This window comes from Glycine max, chromosome 9 (genome assembly GCF_000004515.6).
Source record: "Glycine max cultivar Williams 82 chromosome 9, Glycine_max_v4.0, whole genome shotgun sequence".
NCBI classification, from domain to species: Eukaryota; Viridiplantae; Streptophyta; class Magnoliopsida; order Fabales; family Fabaceae; genus Glycine; species Glycine max.
Window position 1 is genome coordinate 9492973 of NC_038245.2, and position 23096 is coordinate 9516068.

The window sequence follows — 23096 nt, forward strand, 5'->3', positions numbered from 1 at the left end:
TACCAAGCATTGTCTTAAAGGGGGAAAAAACACACGTGTCTTTCGTACATATATAATTTACTTTTATCATTTTGCCACTTTTCCAACTAAAATAAAGAAATAGCCTTCGTATTTGAAATAAAAATAAAAGATTGTATTGGAATTTGAAATCTTTGTATTATTTTTGTACTATGTTAATAATAATTGAACTAAAATCTTACATAATTTTATTCTAAATTATTAATTTCTATTTTTTTTCATTCTTTTCTTTTTCTGAGATTCGAATCTAAAAATAGAAGAGTTAAGTGAATTAAAAACCTAAGGGGCCTAAGGATAAAGATATCCAAATAAATTTAAGTAAATAAATTCAAAGGTAGTTCGTGCCAACATTTTATCAAATTGGAAATTTGATATACAGGTCCTATAGAAACATATGTAACATATAATCCACAAATTGAATAGACATATAGATCTAGAAAAATTCAATTGACATCAACAATTTTAGGATTTAGTAAAAAAAAAATTGTTTATAATTATATTAATTACTACTAATTATTTTTCTACTAGTGACTATTTAATCAAATTCAATCTCTTAATTACAAACTAATATAACCATTAATATATCTAAATACTAATTAAATGCAAATTCAAATTATCAGGTACTCAATACGTTTTTAGAAGATCAGCTACACAATACTAATCGTAACAACATTAGACTTACGGCAACAAAGAAAATGTTTTTGTTACTTATATAATTAAAAAAAAAAATCTGACATTTGAGTAACATTTGTTTTCTTATTTAAAATTAATGTAATCATTAATATATGTAACTACTAATTAAATAGAATTCAAATCATCTGGTGTGTAGTACGCAATTCATACAACGTTCTAGCAAATGTGGGTGGTGATAGATGGGATTTGTTCATGGTTGGGATGAATGGGCTCATTTATCCTGCTTTTTCATTGTAACAACTTAAATGAGACTCCTTTACCTCAATTTAAAATACACATGGGATTTAACTTCCTCTAAAATATACTCTTAAAGAAAGACATTAAACTTTTAAGTGAAACTAAATTCCAATCAAAAATTAATCTCAGTCAATCCAAAGTACAGATGCTTGTGAAGATACCTAAGGATATCACTAGGGAACCCGAGGTCCTAATTACAATGGTACCAAATAAAAAAATTAAAACAGTGAATTTAATTCAAATGGACCAATATGAAAAAATATTTTAAAATAATCGACTTTGGTAATAATTACTTAAAAAGTTTTATCTAAAGCATAATTTAATGAATTAACAGAATAAAATAGTGCATCAAAATTGAATTTAGATAAATGAGTGTGATGATGGTTCGTGAATGCGGGAAAGTCGAAACAAAGCGAGACAGAGTAAACTGAACTTGTAAGCAATTAAGCATTATTGTAGCCACCTTACAAACGAGAGGAAAATGTTTTAGTTCACGCCAAAAACTGTCTCACAACCTAATTCTATTTTAATTCAGACGGTGAAACTTGATTACAACCTTGTTCATTGTAGCAAAATTAATTATCATTTTTTCAGTGAAAAACGTACACATCCTAATCAAGCCTATCCTATAAATTACACAATCAACAGCCAATCCTCAAAATTGATAGTTGAAGTAGATAAAGAAAATCCTTCCTCATACTTCCACCAAGTCAAACGAAGAATAACATATACTTCTGAGCCCAAAATTTAAAAACGATAATAATTTATATAAAAAAATTAAAAAAAAAAGACATTTCTCTATAAGGTTGTGGAAAGTGAATAAATTTGTACCCAAGCAAATTCATTTTTGTAAGGCAAACTTGCTTCACAAGAGGCTTCACACGCATACACCACAATTGAAGCCCAATCCAGAGAGTCCACTTCGTTGTCAACGCCGAAGTAATAGAGCAGTTGTGGCAAAATCTGGCACCACCAACATTAGCAACTCAGTATCTAAAGGAATTACGCAAACATTTGCATGACCATGCAAAAGAAATAGTATTATATGCAGAATGACATTCAGCTTCAACCACTGATGTCTAAAATAACTACCTGAAATTCACAAGACATTGGTCCACTGCAGTAACTGCATTTAGGGATATCAGCATTGGATGGTCGACCACTTGAAACAGGCCATATTGGCTTGGCATTAGTATTCCTATAATACCTGTTTTACCAAAACTAAGTAATTAAACATAACATGTAGATAAAATCAACACCATCAATCTGGTTATACATGGTTGGTTTTTATCACACATCACAACACAAATTGTGATTATAAAGCAGTGCACCTTTTATAATGTGATTTTGAGGGCAATTAAGAAGCATAATTTAAATTCCACCTTTTGTACCCGTATTTCAACATTTACTATAATCAGATCATGCAGACATAGCTTGTTCAAATTGGCTGTATTGTATCAAATGTAGGTTAACCCAACATTTTCTCCCAACTGGTTTAGTAAATCTACCTCCATAAGGACACATAAGGAAATTCACTATAGTTAAACATTCAAATTCTGCTGAATCATAATCACCTCAACACTTGTTCAGGAGCCTCGGCAATGCGTTCCTGGAAGGAGGCCCAGCTCTTTTTGTCATCATCACCCTGTTCAAAAACAATATAATTAGCAAATAATAGACTTATACAAGTTATATATTCTTATTATAAAAAGAAAAATAATACCTTAAAGTTATCCATAAGTGAATTCATTGTGTCATCATTCCTGTTCCTAGAGATCAAGGAATTAGCTAAGCTATTTTCCTCAGATATGTCCCTATTATATTCACTTTCATCTTCAATGCTGATCTCAAATTCAGGCCACAGATTCTTGCTTCCAACTGTATGGTAATCAAAGAATGATCTCATGTGTAAACTAACAGGAAGCTAAATAGTAGGTGTCATAAAATTTTATCACATAGATTATTTTCTTCAAATTCAGGATTAGATTGTTATGTATGAGCAATGAGAAATATTACCATTAGTCTTATTAATTTTATATTTCATCTAAAAGTGAAATAGATGCTGTAATAAAAGTACAAAACTCTAAACCAAAGTGACCTTTATGAGACTCCAAGGAGGTGGTTCCACTTTTGTTGGGTCCAAAAACAGGTGAAGAAACTTTCATCTGTTGGCAAGCAGTTTTATGCCCTGTGCGCCAACTCATAGCCTGTGAGTTGGAAGAGAAAAGGAATGTCATGGAAATCAAATTTGTGGAAGAAAAAATAAGGATACATAATACATTTAAGTAATTCAGTTACCTGGTGTTTCTCAGAGCAATACCGTGCTTGTCTGCAACTACTACAAAGCTTGTCTCCTTTCCAGGTGCCACACCAATCACAAAGAGCAGCTGAAAGTAAGAAAACATTCTATCAAAATGGAGGTAGATTCAGAACAAATTTGTGTTATAGAATGCACATACATTTAGTCCAACGCCTCTAAGTCATCAAAAGTGCTAATCAACTTATCTTAATGAGCAAGCATGCCATATATTACCTATATGTTTAGTATAATAACTGTAGAAATAATGTGGCATATAACAAAAATAAGAATACAATGCAACTATGCAAATGGCATGTTCAGCTTCAAGGTAACCAAAATTATGTTTGAGAATGACATCATATTATTTTCTTTCCAGATAAAAGCATGGTGTCACTATGTGCAATAAAAGAAGGGAGGATAACAAGTAATCATGAACTTTTTTTACTTCATGCAGGACTCCCTAACACTAGTACTCAGTACTCACAATGAGACAATCATGGGTATATATATTCACAAATCGACATACACAAACACAAGCCAGCAAATAATGATCAAACAGAAACAACAAACTCTCTTCACCATACCAAACCAAAGGATTCAAACAAGTAAAAATTGATAAAACTCAAACGAATTTACCATGGATTTACATAACTACATAAATGGTCACAACAAATATTTGTAAGATGGGATTATTTTCAGCAAATGAAGCAAAAATATTATGACGAGTAAACCAACCTCCACTGCCAGCAGGTTCGTGGCTCTCATTATACTGAGGGCATTCAGGTGAGTAAAATGGATTAATGCGGGGTAGTTGACAACGGAAAACCTTCACACTTCAATAAATCATTACATAATCAGAGATCAACAATCATAGGAACTAGAACAATGGAAAAGTTTATTTCACAGAGGATGATCATTAACCTTCTAGATGGCTTCTCTGGATGGCGTTTCCATTGCTCATGCTGATCCCTAAGAAGACATTTCATGGAGGGACACATAAAAACAAACAACATTCGGTGAAATGTGGTTTCCTTGTCAGTTGGTGCATAAACCTAGCAATTCAAGCATTTAATACACTATATATCACAATCCACAGGTACAACACAAACCATACAAATGTCAATGATATGAGGGATTAACTTCATACCTGAAGCAAGAGTTGTAAAGGATCTCCACAAATGTCACACACAGATGATCTCCCTGATGGTATATTCAGAGGGTCAAGCCAAGCCTATTATTTACATCACAACGGATCATATAACCACGAAAAACAACTCTAGCATTCGCTCACTAAAGGAAGATAAAAGCAAAGTGTAAACATATTCAATGAGATGGTAAAGTACCGGGACTCCACCAGTTTTGCTTGGGAAATATTGACGGCGAAGAGACCATTCATTCTTGGGTTTGTCAACGAAACCAAGAGTAATAGGGTCATCTTCTTCTTCTTCTTCGTCATCAAAATCATCATCTTCGTCTTGATATTCTACATCATCATTCTGGATAGCCTTGAGCTTGTCAACAGGATCTCCAGTGGCATCAGTGTCCATGTATTTAGGAATAAACAAAAAAGTGCTAGTCTGCAAGATAGTAAAGACTGATTCTGTTAGTGGCACATAGGATTTTAGCAGTAAACCAGAAATATATGGTTCGAACCCAACCAATTATAGTATCTGGGTTGTGTTTGTGTGGGTTAGACGGTTCGGTTTCTGACCTTCCAACCTCATCTGCCACGAGAAGGGAAGAAACCGAGACGACGACAATGATAGAGGGCGCCGCAGAAAGCTCTAAGTGGTTCGTTCGTGTCTTTGTTTCTTGTGAGTGGGTTAGGTTAGATCTCAGTCGGAAGGAACTGGGTTTGTGGGTTGGGCCTAATAATTAACTTAGGGTGTTGCTAGGTGCACCCAGCAATGATGTTAACTTACATAATTGCCCCTTATAATAAAATTAATAAATTAAATTTTTTAAATAAAAAAGCTTTTCCCCTAACGGTTCAAACTCTTCTTCCGCGACCAAAAGCTCTTCTTCTTCCAGCTTCCCGCTTCCAGCTTCCAGTAGCTCTTCTTCTCCCCGCGTCCAGGTTTGAGTTCTTCTTCTTCTCCACGCGCGCGTCGTCCTCCATTGTCGGCCGATTGAAGCTTTGAACCTGCCTTGCATTCGTGTTCCGCCTTATAGGTTAGTGTTCTAACCTCATTTTTCTCCTTTAATCGCTTATGATGGCCATAGGGTAGAAGACATGTTTGGTCTGTGCTGGGCTTGGTTGCGCGAGGTAGAAGACGAGCCTTCTTTCGCGGAAGGTTCGCTTCTTTCACGTGTGTGAATGTGTCGTGGGAGGTCGGACGGAAGAACGTTTCTTCCGCGGATGCCAGCGGAAGACGGAAGACATGGCACTTCCGCGGGATTCCGCGGAAGAACCATCTTCCGCGAGAAGGAAATGTGACGGCCTAGATACCCGCGGAAGAAGCTTCTTCCGTGTGTGTCAAAGACGTTCCATTTCCTTCTCGCGGAAGATGGTTCTTCCGCAGAATCCCGCGGAAGAGACATGTCTTCCATCTTCCACTAGCATCCGCGGGAGTGCTTTTCCTTCCTGCGGAAGAACCTTCTTTCGCGAGTACCTGTTTTATTGAATTTTGCATTTTTTTTAAATTATCCCAGAACCATGATTTTGTTCATATTATTATTTAGTTTGTGTTATTTATATATGCATTTGTATGTCTAAATTGAAATTATATTTGGTGTGATTTATATATGCATTTGTATGTCTAAATTGAATTACAATTTGGTGTGATTTGAGTAGGATGATTAATGAAGCTAAGCTATGACTTACACTGCCCATAAAACTTCTGAGAAAACAAGATGATTGTTTCATTCATAGTGTTGGAAATGGTAATTAAAAAAGATGATTGTCTCATTCATAGTTGAGAAAACAAGATGATTGTATAAGGCAAATTTTTTATTAATGAAGCTAAGATGTGACTTACACTGCCCATAAAACTTCTGAGAAAACAAGATGATTGTTTCATTCATAGTGTTGGAAATGGTAATTAAAAAAGATGATTGTCTCATTCATAGTGGCTGAGAAAACAAGATGATTGTTACATAATCCACCTCTAATCATTGGAAGAATGTATTTTAAAATTAAATGCAAATTCACATGAATTTGGTGCAATGGAAACCTGAAACTTTGTGATGGCATCAATCATGGGGCTATCTAGTTTTGTTATGATATCTGTATTTTGAAGACAAAGGGAATGCATATTATTGTTATCTTTATTTCATAGATACGTACAATGTAAGAACGGGATTTTGGCTTCTTTGCATTAGATATTGAAGTTGTTGGATATGGGGTATGTTGTATAGATGATTATTCACATATGAACAGCTCTGCCCACAAAGTCTCCACAACTTAAATATACACATGATTATTCACATTTGTGAGTTTGGTCATATTGAAGAATGATGTGGAGGATTTAAATTTAAATCATTTTACATTTCTTAAATCCAAAATCATTTTACCTTTCTTACATTTCTAGGGATGTTCACTTGTGCATTCTCAACTTGTGGAAGATCTTATTGATGCCCTAGAGGATTGGACAAAATTGATATGCATGTGTGTGTAATTTTTGGTGCTGATGAGGGTATCGTGGTAGGAAATTGGAGTTATCTTCCCATGCCAAAAGTGATATATAAAACAATAAGATATGAAGTCATCATAAAAAAAAATTTAACAGTGACTTAAAACAATAATTGAACAAAGAGAAAATTGATGAACTTGAAGTGAAAATTGAGAGAGTTTTAATCATTTTCACTAGGGTTCATCGATAGGTAGACAAGCAAGTCATATGTCATTAGATGTGAGTATTGTGATGATTAGACAAAAACCTAATGATTCATTAAATAATTACATTGTTAGATTCACTAGAGAAACTCTACAAGTACGCAACCTCATTAGTGCCTCGAGTCAAACCCTACAAGTACGCAACCTCATTTGTTATATATGCATTTGTATGTCAATTATTTGGATAAATTATGTTGAACTAAATATATAATCTGTGGATTTGGATAAATTATGTGGATTAGTTAGGATTCCAAAGCTTTGTTACACAAATTATTTGAATGTTTAATTTGACGAATAAAAGTAAATGTTCTTCATGATTTCAGATCATGGTTAGAACACGAGATCTACGTCGTGTGTTAGGCACAAGTAGAGGCAGAGACCTTAGTCAGGATGTGCCTGAGGCTGATGTTCCTCGGCGTCGTAGGCCCACTGCCTCATCACATAGGCAACGGGTTACCCAAAGAGTCGAGGATGTTCCTCAGTTGCCTGAGGATGTGCCTCATGTGTCTGATGGTAGCCTAGAGAGGACAGGCGCCGCCGATGGTGTTGAGACAGATCGAGTGGCTAGTGATGGGAGCTTGGGGGCACCTGCTGATGATGAGGGGTTCCCTGGTGGGCCACGCGATCCATCTGTTTTGATAGGATTTGCTTATCATGTGGCACACAACATATGGAGTGGACAGATACGTACTTTTTTTATTCCAGTAATTAGAAAGTAGTTTCTTTTATTTTGAAATACACAAATTTATAAATTGTTATTCAATTTAGGAGTGACCCGATCTCAAGTTGGTCTCCCATGGTAGGAAAGTAGATAAATTTGGGAGACCGGCTGCTGAGATCGAAAGTATGATTGCGGCCACCGGATTGGATCCACTGATCAGGTGTTCTGTAATCACCACTGATCCTGGACTCATATTCGCTTTTGTTGAGAGGTGGCATAGGGAGACGAGCAGTTTCCACCTCCCAGTAGGGGAGGTGACGATGACTCTAGACGACGTTTCATCACTCCTGCACATTTCGATTACTAGCGCGCTGCATTCATTCGAGCCGCTGGTTACATCTGACGCAGTGGCCCTATTGACGGAGCTACTTGAGGTCACCCCAGACGAGGCTACATCTGAGACACGTCAGGCAGGCGGACCTCATGTTCTATTGTCCTGGCTTTGGGACATGTACCAGAGTAGGTGTCGGGCCAGGCAATGGGTTGTTGCAGCTCGGACGTACCTCCTTCATTTGGTTGGTTGCACTCTTTTCGCTAACAAGAGTGCAACCTATGTCCATGTTGTGCACCTGCAGGCATTCAGGGACCTGGGCCAGGCAGGGGCATTCTCTTGGGGAGCGGCCGCTTTGGTCCACTTGTACGATCAGCTTAACGAGGCGTCGCAGGCCCTTACACAGCATATGGCCAGTTACATTTCACTACTTTAGGTGAGTAGGTGAGTATCGCTGCTTGTAATTTAAATTAAAGTAAAATTCAATCCATGTTTATTTGCTGATGTTGACTTTGTGTTTGTAGTGCTGGATTTTACGAGCCCCTTTCCAATCGGGTCCCACAAGGTGTGTTGTTGACGAATGTTTATTCTTGAGGGCTAGTCCACGTGCTTGTAGGTGGCTTAGGGGTAAAGCCCAGATGACCGGGATTAAGGGGAGCCCCTTCAGAAGCACGTATTGATGCCCTGACAGTGACCGACGTCTGTTGGATGTCGTATGCTAAGCATCGAGGAGTTCGGGGCTATGACTTGATCTCCTCGTACACGAGGCAAGTCAGATGGGGTCAGATCATCGTCTACATTCGACCAGAGAGGGTGGTTCAGCAGATGGGGTACATTCAGACCGTTCCTCCGCCACCGATTCATGATTCGTTGACAGGTACTGATATAGACGACCGGTGGGTACACTTTTCAGATCATGTGGTGCCTACAGGGGAGCTCTGTGTAGTTCCTGGGCAGGTGGCCCCAGACTACATGGAGTGGTTTTTTCAGATTTCGCACCCTTGTGTGACGCCGACGGAGGACACTGTTGAGCCGAGACTTGCGTCCCCCTCCCACTCATGATGATGACTTCGTCGAGCCACCTGTCGCCGAGGTTCCAGTCGCGTCAAATCTCCCTACGCATTTTGTGGTAAGCATAATTTGTGTAGTTTTTGTCAACTTAATTATTTTTTATAAATTCATACTAACTTGTTATTTCCACTGAGACAGGTTGATTGCACAGCATGTATCAGGATTGGAAGGATTGCTGAGCATTTGGAGCGGGTCATCAACCTCAGGATGGTGACTGAAGGGACTGACTTATATGATATCATGGATCTTTGTCTGAGGATAGCTAGAGATGACGACCCAGATGACAGTCTTAGGCCGCGACAGAGACCCCGCATAGATTAAGATTTATCTTTTTTATTGTATTTGTTTATGTATTTAAATTTTAGTATTTGTTTTTGTATTTGTTAAAACACATTGACTTAGATAATGTCTCTATTTCTTTATGTATTTAAATTATCTTTTTACTTAAATTGTTAATTTTAGTATTTGTTTATGTATGTGATAAATATAAGTTAGAAATTTTTAAAAATAAGTTAGAAATTTTAAAAAGTAAGTTAGACATTTTAAAAAAATAAGTTAGAAATTTTTAAAAATAAGTTAGAAATTTTAAAAAAATAAGTTAGAAATTTCAAAAAATAAGTTAGAAATTTTAAAAAATAAGTTACAAATTTTAATTGATTGAAACAAATAAGTTAGAAATTTTAATTAAATGTAATTGATTGGAAAAAATAAGTTACAAATTTTAATTTTTACTAAAAATTATTATATAATTTAAACAACAATAAGTTACAAATTTCATTCAAAAAAATAAGTTACAAATTTCAAAAAAATAAGTTAAATTTTTTTAAAAAATGGAAATTTAAAAAAATAAGTTAGACATTTAAAAAAAAAAATTAGTCATTGAAACAAATAAGTTACAAATTTTAATTAAATGTAATTGATTGGACAAAATAAGTTAAAAATTTTAATTTATACTGAAAATTATTATATAATTTAAACAACAATAAGTTAGAAATTTTTTAAAAATAAGTTACAAATTTCAAAAAATAAGTTAGACATTTTAAAAAGTAAGTTAGAAATTTTAAAAAAATAAGTTAGACATTTTAAAAAGTAAGTTAGAAATTTTAAAAAAATAAGTTAGAAATTTTAATTGATTGAAATAAATAAGTTAGAAATTTTAATTAAATGTAATTGATTGGACAATATAAGTTAGAAATTTTAATTTATATTGAAAATTATTATATAATTTAAACAATTACAAATTTTAATTTTTACTAAAAATTATTATATAATTTAAACAACAATAAGTTACAAATTTCAAAACAATAAGTTACAAATTTTAAATAAATAAGTTAGAAATTTTAAAAAAATAAGTTAGACATTTCAAAAAATAAGTTACAAATTTTTAAAAAATAAGTTACAAATGTTAATTAAATGTAATTGATTGGGCAAAATAAGTTATAAATTTTAATTGTTTTTGGTTCTATAATTCCATTTCAATTGCTTGTAATGCAGTGGATAAAAGTACTGTTTGTACCTTTTTTTCTCTTTGTAACTCCTTATAAAACTTTTTGATAAAATTTGATAATAAAACTCTTATTCCTTTTTGATACCTACTACACATTATAAACGGGTCACAAACATAATAAATTGACACACTAAGACATATTACATCGACTAGAACATCATGGACACAAATTTAATTTGCACGAAATAGCCTAACATTTAACTAGCATTCAATCACGCAAGGACGTAAACACATCGTCCTCATTTTCCATAACCACTTTACTAAAGAGAGCCAAAATTTATATTGGCACAAATTGTTTCCAGTAATTGGACTCTACCAGCACCTTTAGCACGTCGTCGACACATTTCAGCTCAATAATTTCAAATTCTAAAACTTTCTCATAATACTCCAAATGACTAGGTTGTCGATAAAACAAACGCCTTACAACTTGGGATTCGTGAATCCCATGAGGAGGATTCCCTTTAGGTGCTACTTGCTTGATCAAATCCTTCAGTTGATCTATGCTACATCCTTTTGGAATATCAAATTTTTTCGGATTTATTCCGGTGAACGCGTAACCCACAAAGTTGTTTTGGCGTGGCATGTTCCACCTTCCGTTGTAATACAGAACCGCATCATGTGTAGAGATGCTGGGGGATTCAAGTAAGTTTAAAATTGCATCTGTTGTTCTACCAACGGTACATAACAACTCAATCGGTCCAACAAATGAAAATTGATCATTATACATTAACATGGTGTTCACATCCATGTCATTTTTCAATTGCATACTTTCAAAGTGAATGTTGTTACCTATATCTTCCACTGGTCGTCGGTAATGAATTTCATCCATAACTTGATTGTTGTTTTGCTAAAGGCTGTTGTGTATTCTGCTTTTGAGAGTTGAAAAATCGCATAGGTTTGGTACTCGCATGGGCACTGGACTAGAACTTTGAAAATAAACCTCACACTCGTTGTGAATGACGGTTCCATTTGGAAAAATGAATGCCAACCTCGAGTTCACGATCGTCTGGGACAAAGTCTCTCCTAAGAATGCCACTGTTTATCGAAAATTAATTTGACAAACTCTGAATACCAGTTGCTGTTGAGTACCATGGACATCCCCATCTGTCATTTATATAGATGGCCCAGTCAGGCACATGGCTTCACTTTTACCAGACCAGTGACTATTTTACATTGTGAAGCGTAAAACTAAAGCAACCTTCTGTCACGTCGTTCACTATCGGGTCATGTCAGTCATTGTCATCTGATGTCATTAACTATTGTGTAACGTCAAACCCAGTTCACAGAACTGCTTATTTCATCAAACCTTGCGTGGAAGAGTCAGTAAAAGAAAGGCCCAAAACTCAAAAAAGTTGGTTTCGGGCCATGTAAATTTGGCTAAGTACCTCTGTTTGGGGGTTTTTTTTAAATTATCTGGGAAAGCCGTGAGACTCTCCAAAGGTGGTCTGTCTCATGTTTGCACGTCAACGAATCCAAAAAAAAAAAATAACAGGAGACACCGGTTCATTCGAATAGGGCCTGCAACGAAAGGCCAAAAACTCAAAAAAGTTGGTTTCGGGCCATGTAAACTTGCCTAAGTACCCCTGTTCGGGGTTTTTTTAAAATTATCTAGGAAAGTCGTGAGACTTTCCAAAGGTGGCCTGTCTCATGTTTGCACGTCAACGAATCCAAAAAAAATAACAGGAGACACCGGTTCATTCGAACAGGGTCTGCAACGGAAGGCCCAAAACTAAAAAAAAATAGTTTCGGGCCAACATTTCCTCTTTAGGGACGACACGTGGCCTGCTATTCTGGCCCTTATCTGGCATGTCCATCCTTCTTGGCGTGGCATTTAATTCGTCGTCAGAAAAAACTAAAGGACACCTCGCTTGTTTCTCTTTCGGTCGCCACCGGTCTTGTCATCGTCGAAGGCGCCCTTGCGCTTGCCGGCAGAACCTTTTCCGGCGACCTCCTTGCCTTTTCCTTTGGCCTTGTTCGTCATTTCTACAGAGAATGCAATGAGACCAATGCCAATTGCATGGTCAGAGTTAGAGAAATGGAGAGACGAAGAAGTGTGTGATTGGAGTGTGTGTAACTGTGAAGAACGAGGAGTCCAAAATTAATTTTACTGTAAAAAATTTGAGGAAAAATGTGACCGACACATATCATGCGGTGCGTAGAAGAATCGACCATTGGTCAACTTCTGAGAGGAAAAAATCATTTAACTAATACAAAATAATTTTAAAATTAACAAAATAATTTAACTAATTAACCCACGGAAGAACCTTCTTCCGTGGAATTCCATGGAAGAACCTTCTTCCGTTGACTCTCGCGGAAGAAGTTCTTCCGCGTAATTCCACGGAAGAAGGTTCTTCCGCAGTTCTTCTTCCGTTGACACTCGTGGAAGAATTCTTCCATGAGTGTCAACGAAAGAAGTTTGACAAAAACGCTTAAGGGCATTTTTGGGATTTTGAAAATTTGTTGGGTGCACCAGCAATTCTGCTGGGTGCCCCTAGCAAATCCCATTAACTTATGGTAAGCGAAAGTACTTTGGTCGGGTCAGATGGGTCCAAAAATAACTACCAAACACAACCATGTTTAACTGGCTTAATCCGTTTCTTTGACTTGCCCTAAACCACTTGAGATTCTTTTTTTCGATTTGTGTGGTTTTGGGTCGGGCCGAGTCACCTTGCACACCCCTAATAGGCGTGATGCTAGATGCACCCAGCATTATTGCTGGTGCACCCAACATTTTAAGTGAATGAGTGAAAATAACATTCACTCAAGTTGATTTGTATGAGTCATACGGATCAACATGATCCGTATGAGTCATATGGATCATGTTGATCCGTAAAGCTGGGTGAGCGTGAGTAAATATTGATTCGTATGATTTACTCACGCTCACCCAGCTTTTTAAGGAAGAGGATAGAAGAGGGGCATTTTTGGCATTTTTTAAAAATGCTGGGTGCACCTAGTATCACCCCCCTAATAGTCATATATCTAGTTAAGAGTTTCTCTGCAATGGACCCCCTAAAACAAAAAAAAATAAAGAGCTCATGTTGATTTATTCGGAGTAGTCCAATGTGGACTGCTTAAGAAAATTTATGGGGTGTTTGGTTTGATTGTTTTTTGTTTTTATTTTCACTGAAAACAGAAAATGGTGATGAAAATGTGTTTGGTTGGATTTGTGAAAAAATTTCAATGAAAATGAAAACAGGAAACAAACAGAAAATGAAAACAATAAAATCTCGTTTTCAGTGTTTTCAGTTGAAAATAGAAACCTCATTTTGAGTAAAATGAAAATGTGATGGCAAGGAATGTAATTTTAAGCAAATCTAAAAATACAAAAAAGACAAGAAATCAATATTTCATAAATTTTCAGTATTTTTATTTCCTGAAAACAGAAAACAAGAAGTCAAACCAAATATATTTTCAGAATTTTAATCTTTTGAAAATGAAAATAGTTTTCAAAAAATAAAAACAGAAAATGAAAATACAAACCAAACGCCCTCTTATGAACTACTCGATTCTTATGAGGAGGGTAAAAAGCACGAATTGAAGATAGTAAACCAATTATTTCTACGTTGTTATTATTACTAATGCTTATAGAGATGATATGACAATCCATCATAGAGGTTAGCTTTCCAAAGATACAAAATTTATTATTTTTGGCAATGAATTGCTTGTCTAATTATAATATTAACATATTGAGTTTGTAAACAACAGAACTTGAAATTGAATATAACATATATGCATGAAGATTGAAGAATAACTTTATGATAAGAACCTAATACTTGAGTCATGCTTAATTTGAAAGATTTTAATAAGCAGCGGTTCTTCTTTTTCAAAAAGAAAAGAAGCAGCGGTTCATAATAATAAAAAAAGAATATAAGTATCTTGAAGGCGGGTCAATATTCTTGATAGTAAGTTAAATGGATAATGTGCAGTGCTTAACAAAAAAAAAGGATAATGTACATGTGTTTAGAAACTTATTAAGTATTACTACTATTAGATTAGATGTGGATCTCCACCGAAACTAATAGTTACTTTGGAATTGAGTTTGATGTGATTTTATATTAGAGGTTGATTTCAGATGGGGAACCAAATACACACGTATATCTTTGTTAACCAAGGATAATTTGTGATGAGTGTACTTGACGCGAACATGTGAAGAACAAAAAAGGTTAGTGAGTAGTCAAATGAAAGGAAGGAGATAATGAATGAATAGAATAAAATAACTGATCAGACAATAAAGGGTGAAAAGAATAATATTATGTTAATCATCAACTACTAATACGCAATTTGTTTAAGAAAATTACTAATATGCAATCAATATATAAATTAGAAGAGAGAAGTTATAATATAATAAAAGATTGGTTAAATATTATTTTGGTAATATATGTTGTAGTATTTTTTATTTTGGTCATTTATGTTTGAAAAGTCTCATTTTATTCATTTATATTATTAAATAGTTTCATTTTGATGTTTTATATTTTAAACAAAATATTAAATATGTTAACAAAAAATGTGACATGTTTATTAATGTTGATTGAGATGATGAGGTGTTAATTGAAATGGCATTGTTTTAAATGGTTATATTTTGATCATTTATCTTTTTAAAATGGTTCAATTTTGGAACTTTAAATTTTTGGTTTAATTACTCATTTGATCTTTATAGTTTCATCATATTTTAGTCCTTATAGTTTTAATGTGGTTTCTTTAATCCCTATTGTTTATATTTTAATTCTCTATTAGTACTTATAGTTTGAAAGTCATTTTTTAGTCCTTATAATTTATATTTTAATTTTCTTTTAGTACCTATAGTTTGAAAGTGGTCTTTTTAATTCATATACTTTATATTTTAATTCTCTTTTAGTCCTTACAATCAAAATAAAAGTAATATTATCAATTATAATTAACTACAAAAATATTAACAAGTAATTCGTAACTAATTTATCGTAAGATAATTTGTAATAAAAAAATAGCTGATAATTTTAAATAATTTGTAGTTAATTATTTTTATATATTTTTTTGTAATAAGAACTAAAATATAATTAAAATACAAATGATAGGGATTAAAAGGATCACTTTCAAACTATAGGGACTAAAAGAGAATTAAAATACAAACTATAAGAACCTAAAAGACCATTTTAAACTATAAGAACTAAAAGAGAATTAAAATGTAAATTATAAGGACTAAAAAACCACTTTCAAATTATAGGAACTAAAAGATAAAGATATGAATCGTGAAATTATAGGAAGTAAATGAGTAATTTAATATAAATTTTTTAAATGGTGTCATTTGGGGCCAATTTTAGCATTGACCATTAAGTTATGTGTTCCGTTATGCAGCAGTTTTTTTATAACCGTTAGATACATCATCAAATTGTATAATATTATCATAGAACCTCCCATACTGTAACATCTTCTTTTTCTCCTTCCTCACCATCCCATTTATCCCCTCCATCATCACCATTCTGCCACCACTTTTGTCGACGTCACCATCAAACCAATGCTCTGACAGGAACCACAACCTCTACGAAGGTCTACATAACCCTATCTCCCATTGATGCGAAGGAATCAAACAAGGTTTAATCTAGATCCGTTGTTGTACATTTGGTAGATTTGGTGTGAATATGCTTTTGTACATCTGGGGCATTTCAACCTCCCTCGTCACTGCATGCGTCGTCGCCAACAATGGTGTTTCAATTTTTCCACACTTTTCACATTGACTTCGTTGCCAACAAGCCCGTCACCCACCCACCAAACTAGGACGTTTCAGTCGCACACCCATCAAGCCCTAACGATCCCGTTTCGCACCCACCAAATCCCAACGTTCTTGTCGCGCACCCACCAAATCACCATCACACAAAATTAATATGATTGTGATTATTGTTTGATATGAACTGATTTGCAACATCGCACAAAATAGTGTCGACAAATCCATGAAGGCAGGAGGAGCTTATGTTCCTCTTGGGTTTTTGTTGTTGTTATTCCCCTGAGAAAAAACATTTGGTTTTCTCCCGCACAACCATGGTTAACGGCGATGATGATGAGAATGGCGAAGAGTGAGAATGTTTGTTAAGTATTTTGGTTTTTAGAGGGAAAAATGAAATTTCATCATCAGAAATCGTCGTGACGGCATCGAATGGTGGTCACCGACGATAGTGGCTAGGGAGAAAGAAATAGGTAATATTACTATGCAAAAAGTGCACCATAACACTATGAATATTCAATCAATCTAAATGTCACCATTCATGGTCCGTAATGGACCACATATCAAATGGTCCACCAAAGCGATGTCCTTCATTTTGATCCATAAAATTTATGAAATGATACATCTTGATCCTAAAAATTACATATGATATGATGTCATGATTTTATAAATGTAATTGATGATATCATATCTAAATTATTTTCAAAACACTCTAGATAATCCTTAAAATATATTTTTATCGATAAAATGATAAAATGTTACATATTAATTGTTCATTTTTTTATTAATGGGAGAGTCGAACCGCAACCTCTCACCCCCTCTCCCTTACTGAATCAACCTTATAATTTCGTCCTTAAAATACTTTGATTGTGTTTGTTTTATTTTCTCTCCCTAAAGTTATTCAAATTTTGCCTTCACTCAGCAAATATTGAAATTCTAAAACACTTGTCATCAATCTAAGTTGTACAATACACAACATTAGTCGACAGATAATGCTTATGAGAAATGAAAATAATGAATATAAATAATATAAATTTTATTTGAATGGTTAAAAATAAATAAACATGATGACTTTTTTTTAAATGATCATTTAATTATTATATAACTTTAAATCTTGATAATACTCTAAATTTACAATTTTCAGATTTAATTTATAATATAAGTCTTTTTAACAGATATTAATAACTATAAACGTGCGTGTTGATTTCTTTTGTTTTTAATTTATTTTTATTGACGTTGAAACTTCACCAACGGAAGCAACATACAGGCTGAAGATAATTAATTATACATCTGGTATTTTTGTTGAACTTCTAAGATACCTCCAATCTGCACAAACTCACCTTTAGGTAGGAGATTTTAGTCAACATCATATCATATACCTACTACCTTAACAATCTCAAAAAATATAATATGGGTAAAATATATTCTAAATTCTTATGAATATAAATAAAATCAATTTTAATATTTTATTTTCATTCTTAATTTTATTTTTAATTTTTGTAAATTTTAAAAAATTTAAATACTAGTATATATTATCAATTATTGATGACGGAACATACAATTAGATATGTCGTACGTTATCTAAAAAAATCGAGTTAAAAAATAGTATAAATCGCTTCACTTAGCAATTAAGATAAGTAAATCAAAGAGAAAATTACAAATAAACCCGAAGAAGAGCCAAACTCTGGATATCTATTAAACACACGAAAACAGAAACATTTATAATTATAATAACTACACAAAATGGGCGAAAGAAATTACCTCAATGCTACGCCATTAACTCCCCTAAGTAATTATAAGCTCCTCAAAAGACAAAGGAGTTTCAACAACTAGCAGCACTAATGCAAAATTCCGTAATCACTAGTGGCTTTAATTAATAAACCATAATGACATAATGTTAATGTTGCGTGTTGTGGTTTGCTCACACTTGCCAATAAATCATTTGGGCAAATGTCTCAAATGGTGCAGCCACATTCAAATTTTGATGTGCCACCTTCCGGAAATTCAAGCCTAATATGCTTCAGATGATTGAGGAATCTCTCTTGTAATAGAATTGAGATATTAGAACACACCTAAGCTACATATTTCTAGGAAAGCATTTGAGGAATCTCTCTTATAATAGAATTGAGATATTAGGACACACCTTAGCTACATATTTCTAGGAAGGCTTTCCTAGGGCCTAACTTCCAACACCATGAGATTTTTGTTGTCCATGGACTAAGAATTAGGGTGGATAAGTGGGTCGGTCCGTCCTATGTAAGGCCTATCCGTATAAGCTCGTATTGACAGTAAATCGGGTTAGTCCGTCTCGCACTCTTACACAAAACTCGGCGGGTCAAATGGGCTAATCCATGAGTCTAACAGTAAAAAAAATTACAATTTCAACAAAGATGCAACACAACCAAATTAAGTTCCAACACAAATGTAAATAAAAATTCAACAATTAATCAATTACATCAATTAAATAATATGTCTTAACAAAAGAAAATCCAAACATTAAATCTAAAATATAAAACTTAAACCTTGAAAGAATGTGAATTGTCCATGGTAGCAGCAGCAAATCAAGTTTAGTGGTAATTTTTTCACACTCCCATATTAAGGCTAAGTTGAGTGGAATTCGTTGATGTTATGGGTTTGCGGGTCAATCCGAGGATCAAATCTGCACAATTCATATATTATGTGAGATGGGTCTAAAATCTTACATAATCATAAATTTTTTTAAAAAAATTTAGTCTCTGACCCGCACGGACCAAAAGGTCTCGCGGATCAATCTATAGACCCAAGTCTCTTTACTCACTTCTACTAAGAACAAATCTTTTGAATGAGTCCTATGATACCAACTTTTTTATTTATAGCAAATATATGCTGGTAGACCACATAATTCAATATTTAGTCTTCAGTTTAATTTTTGTTCTGTTGAATTTTTTTTAAAGGGATTTGTTTTTGTTTTTCTTTTAATTATGAAATTATTAGAAGATACTACTTGAGTCAGATAAAATTATTTTAAATGATAAAATTTTCTTTTTAATTATTTACCTAATTGTATAATTATGACTTAAATAAAGTCTAATGATTAAGTTGAAATAACATTTCAATTTATGTATGTGAGATTTGCATTGAAGGTTTGTGACTAGGTCTTGTTGGAGAGTTTTCCTTCTTTTATTATTTTTAATCATGCATTTTGTCCGTGTACCATTTTGTTGATCATTAAGCATATTAATTTAACTTTAGAACGGGTCCCAATAGCAGTTGTGCGACTAAAAATTTAGGACATGGAGGACCCTTCAAGAGGATCAAGATCATACAGGATAAGCCAAGAGATATGAATTAAAATAAAGGGTACTTTTTTTTTCTTTGGGTAAAAATGATTCCGAGTTGTATTAAAGAAGTGAACGAATCGTGCACACGTCTTATTTATTTCTTAGGTTATCAAAGTACAAAACCGACTACTTTTTGAACCTAACTTGTGATGAAATCCAACCGTAGAAAGCAAATGTGGCTGGCAGGTTGACTCCCATTTTACTTTCTTGTAAAAATCCATTTGAAAATTGTCGGCAGAAGACAAGGCTCAGCAATTGTTTATTTTGTCTTTTGAGGATATGATATGACCACTGCCTCCATGTTTGATTAGTTACCCACTATAAGGTATAGAAAATAAAAGAAAGAATCTACCAAAAATATGAAAATAAAGAGAGAAAAGTTTTAATATATTGTGTCGCTTTGCTAGTTTTATTTATTTATTTATTATATATCAATTATTTCTTAGACATGGTAGAACAAACCATCAAATTCATCGATAAAGTATTACTCTCTTTCTTAAATAATACTTAAAATAAAGAAATTATATACTAATACTTCAAGTATTAGAAATAATATTTAGTAGTCTCGTAAGTATTGGACGAAATTAAGCTTTCAAATTAGTCTTGGATGTTAATAAAATATATTAACATATAGTATAAATTGATGGATATTTAATGTACATCAAGGACTTTTGATATAATTTTATTACTTAAAGAACTATTTAAGAGAGAATATAATATCAGTAAAAAAAAATGAGAGAATATTATACTCGAGAAACCAAATCAATGAATTTACTCAGATATTATATATCAACTGTTTGATTGTATTTAGAAACATGAAAAAACAAATTTATTATGTTTAATAATGAGTGACTAAATTAGTTTTTGATTATTGGAACATGGTTTATATTTTTTTTTAAGTGAAATTTTTTAAAACGACTAAACTTATTTTGAACGGAATAACATTCTTATGGTAATAAATATGAATTTCCCATTAATATATCACTTATTTTTTTAATCCATTACACAACACATATATAAGAAAATAAAATATGATAATATAAAATTGTTTTATAATATCAACTAATCATAAATTAGTTAACTTTTTAATAACTATATTAAAAATAATGTTAATAATGACAACTTAAAATTTTTCTATATTGTTACTGCATCACAGTTAATCTCTCTTTAATCTTTATGTACGAATTTATTTAATATTTCATTTAGTTATTAACATAATCACATTTATTAATTGAGGTGTCAATACAAAATTATATATATATATATATATATATATATATATATATATATATATATATATATATATATATATATAAAATATGGAGGAGCATGAAAAAACTAAATTAAAATATGTGGAAGATGTCTACAATTGGTTGAAAATATATATTACTCGAATATATTAGACTAGATTAGAGTAATCCTTTTTTATTTAAATTAATTTTTGAAATTGAATTGGATCTAATTTATTTTTAACATGACATAATTAAAGGTTACCTATAAATTTTAATATTGATAAGCCACTCAAAGAAGTGTCTAGTTCTTGGAACTTCATATTTCATATGTTCACTCTTGACCATATATAGAGTATTAAAACACTATTTGTTAGACTTATACAATCTTGCCTTTAATTAACTTTTAGTCTCAAGTATTATTCAGGCTGACTCCATGGGTATTTTACACCGTTACACCTGAGGGGCAGCTAGTTTTTGTTTCTTTATGCTTGCTGTTGTTATTTTCCCTTTTGATAAAAAAAATGTAAGTATTATTCATTTCTAAATATAATGAAATCTTTCAAACATTCGTCTTAAACCTGAAAATGTTAACACTATTATATATTATATACTCTTTCAAGCACAAAGAAGAATAGTTTAATATACTACTTTTTCTCCCTAAAACAAATTAATAGAAATTAAGTAGCTACAACTACAATATATACTGTCCAGGATCTACAAAATACACGTGTCATCTTATGTGACACTTCGAGGCACACGTCAATCTTTTATGTTAGCCCTAGCATAGGAGCACGAACGGCCAACTCTTGACAGCCGGACTCCCTTACCAACATACTACTTGTGCAATCCGGTGCACTTGCCGGAAGCCGAACTCCTGCTTAAGAGATTGCTCCTACTGCTAAAGTTGATACACCAGCCACTTCGGTTGGTCTTGTATTGGCTCTTCCATCCACCATCGTTTCACCTTTGCTGAGTGTCGGTGTGACAACCACGAGTACTCCTAAGATCCCGCCTCCTCCTTCTTCAGATCCTTGAGCTCCTCCCTCGGTCACGTTGGCGTCGGTGTCACCTTTCTTTTCTTCTCACCCCTATGTGTCTTTGGATCGCATCTACACCTTCCGCGATGCTAATTCATTGTGGGGTGTAGGTTACAAGCCAGAGCAAAAGACGGTTGGCTTTGTGTCAGTCTTTGATAAAAACCTTATTCAGTTAGCTGGGGTGCAAAATGCTATAGATTCTACCAAGGTCTTCTTCCATGGAAGTTTGGTAATTTTGGAGGAGAATGGAAAGTGGCACCAAGAGGTCGTGAGCAAGGTGGCGTCCTTGGAGGCGAAGGTCGCCAAATGGATGGTTACTGCTCACATTGCCTGGGAAGTGGAGTGCCCTTAGGTAACTAGTGCCACTGTCGCCTTCACTGTAGCTGTGAAGTCGAACCATCAATTTTTGACCAAGGTTGGTGGTGTGCTTGCCATGTTGCTGTGCACCAGATTGGATGGTGATGAGTTGTTTGAGCGCTGCAAGGACTTGCAGAAGGAGAAAGATGACTTTGCTGGCAAGGAGGAGAGCACGATGGTGGGGAAGGATGAGTTTGCCAAGCTGGTTGCTGACTTAGAGGCCCGGTTGAAGGAGTTGGAGTCCAGGCTGGAGGAGTTTGAGTTGCTGGCATCCAAGGAGAGGGAGGCTAACAAGGAACTCGAAGAGGAGTTGATAATGTACAAGAAGAAGGCCATGGAGTAGCATGAAAAGGGATTTCACAAGGTCATTAGGCAGGCTGGGTTCTTCGCCAAGGACCTTAACTTGGGTCTTTTTGACCCTTTCAAGGACGTGAATGATGGTATTTTGCTCGACGAGAAAGATATTGATGTTGAGGAGGAGCAGGACATTGAGGAGCAAGGCGATGATGCCAATGCTTAGGTTGCCTTTTGTTTATTTTCTTCTTTGTTGGCTTTTTCCTGCAATGGCTATGTAATTATGACAATGATTTTTTTTCCTTCAATGCATATGCTTTCCATTGTGGATGAATTTTGCTCGGTTATTATATCTTATGTGTTTTCCTTTGTCTAAGCAACACTCTGTTACTTGTTGTGGTATGAATAGACTGTCATGATAAGAGTGAAGTCTTGATGGTGTATGAAGCAAGACCTTGGCGATGTGGAGACAAGACTTTGGTGGTCTTGTGAAATAAAGAAGTAGATGA

At 34.0% G+C, this 23096-nt stretch overlaps 1 protein-coding gene across 2 annotated transcripts; it reads right to left on the reverse strand.

Annotated features, from left to right (window-relative positions):
- Positions 1–1512: 1512 nt before the first annotated feature.
- Positions 1513–5086, reverse strand: LOC100818325 (programmed cell death protein 2-like). 2 transcript variants are annotated; one of them, XM_006586653.4, is made up of 11 exons: positions 4959–5086; positions 4591–4824; positions 4395–4478; positions 4169–4299; positions 3983–4080; positions 3247–3335; positions 3047–3155; positions 2672–2826; positions 2523–2593; positions 2041–2155; positions 1513–1911 (listed from the first exon to the last, which is right to left on the reverse strand). In XM_006586653.4, exons 2-11 carry the CDS (start codon positions 4792–4794, stop codon positions 1747–1749), a joined length of 1221 nt encoding a protein of 406 aa, XP_006586716.1. In that variant the 5' UTR covers positions 4795–4824; positions 4959–5086; the 3' UTR covers positions 1513–1746. The 2 variants fall into 2 exon arrangements, with proteins under 2 accessions (XP_006586716.1, NP_001241040.1); NM_001254111.2 differs by having other exon boundaries at positions 4906–5023.
- Positions 5087–23096: the final 18010 nt, after the last annotated feature.

Bases quoted from the DNA above. Each gene is read 5' to 3' on its own strand.
- LOC100818325 (XM_006586653.4), bottom strand. From the start codon at position 4,794: ATGGACACTGATGCCACTGGAGATCCTGTTGACAAGCTCAAGGCTATC. The intron at 4,081-4,168 runs GTTAATGATCAT...GATTTATTGAAG, and splicing joins CCAGAGAAGCCATCTAGAAG to TGTGAAGGTTTTCCGTTGTC. The intron at 2,156-2,522 runs GTGATTATGATT...TTGGTAAAACAG, and splicing joins GCTCCTGAACAAGTGTTGAG to GTATTATAGGAATACTAATG.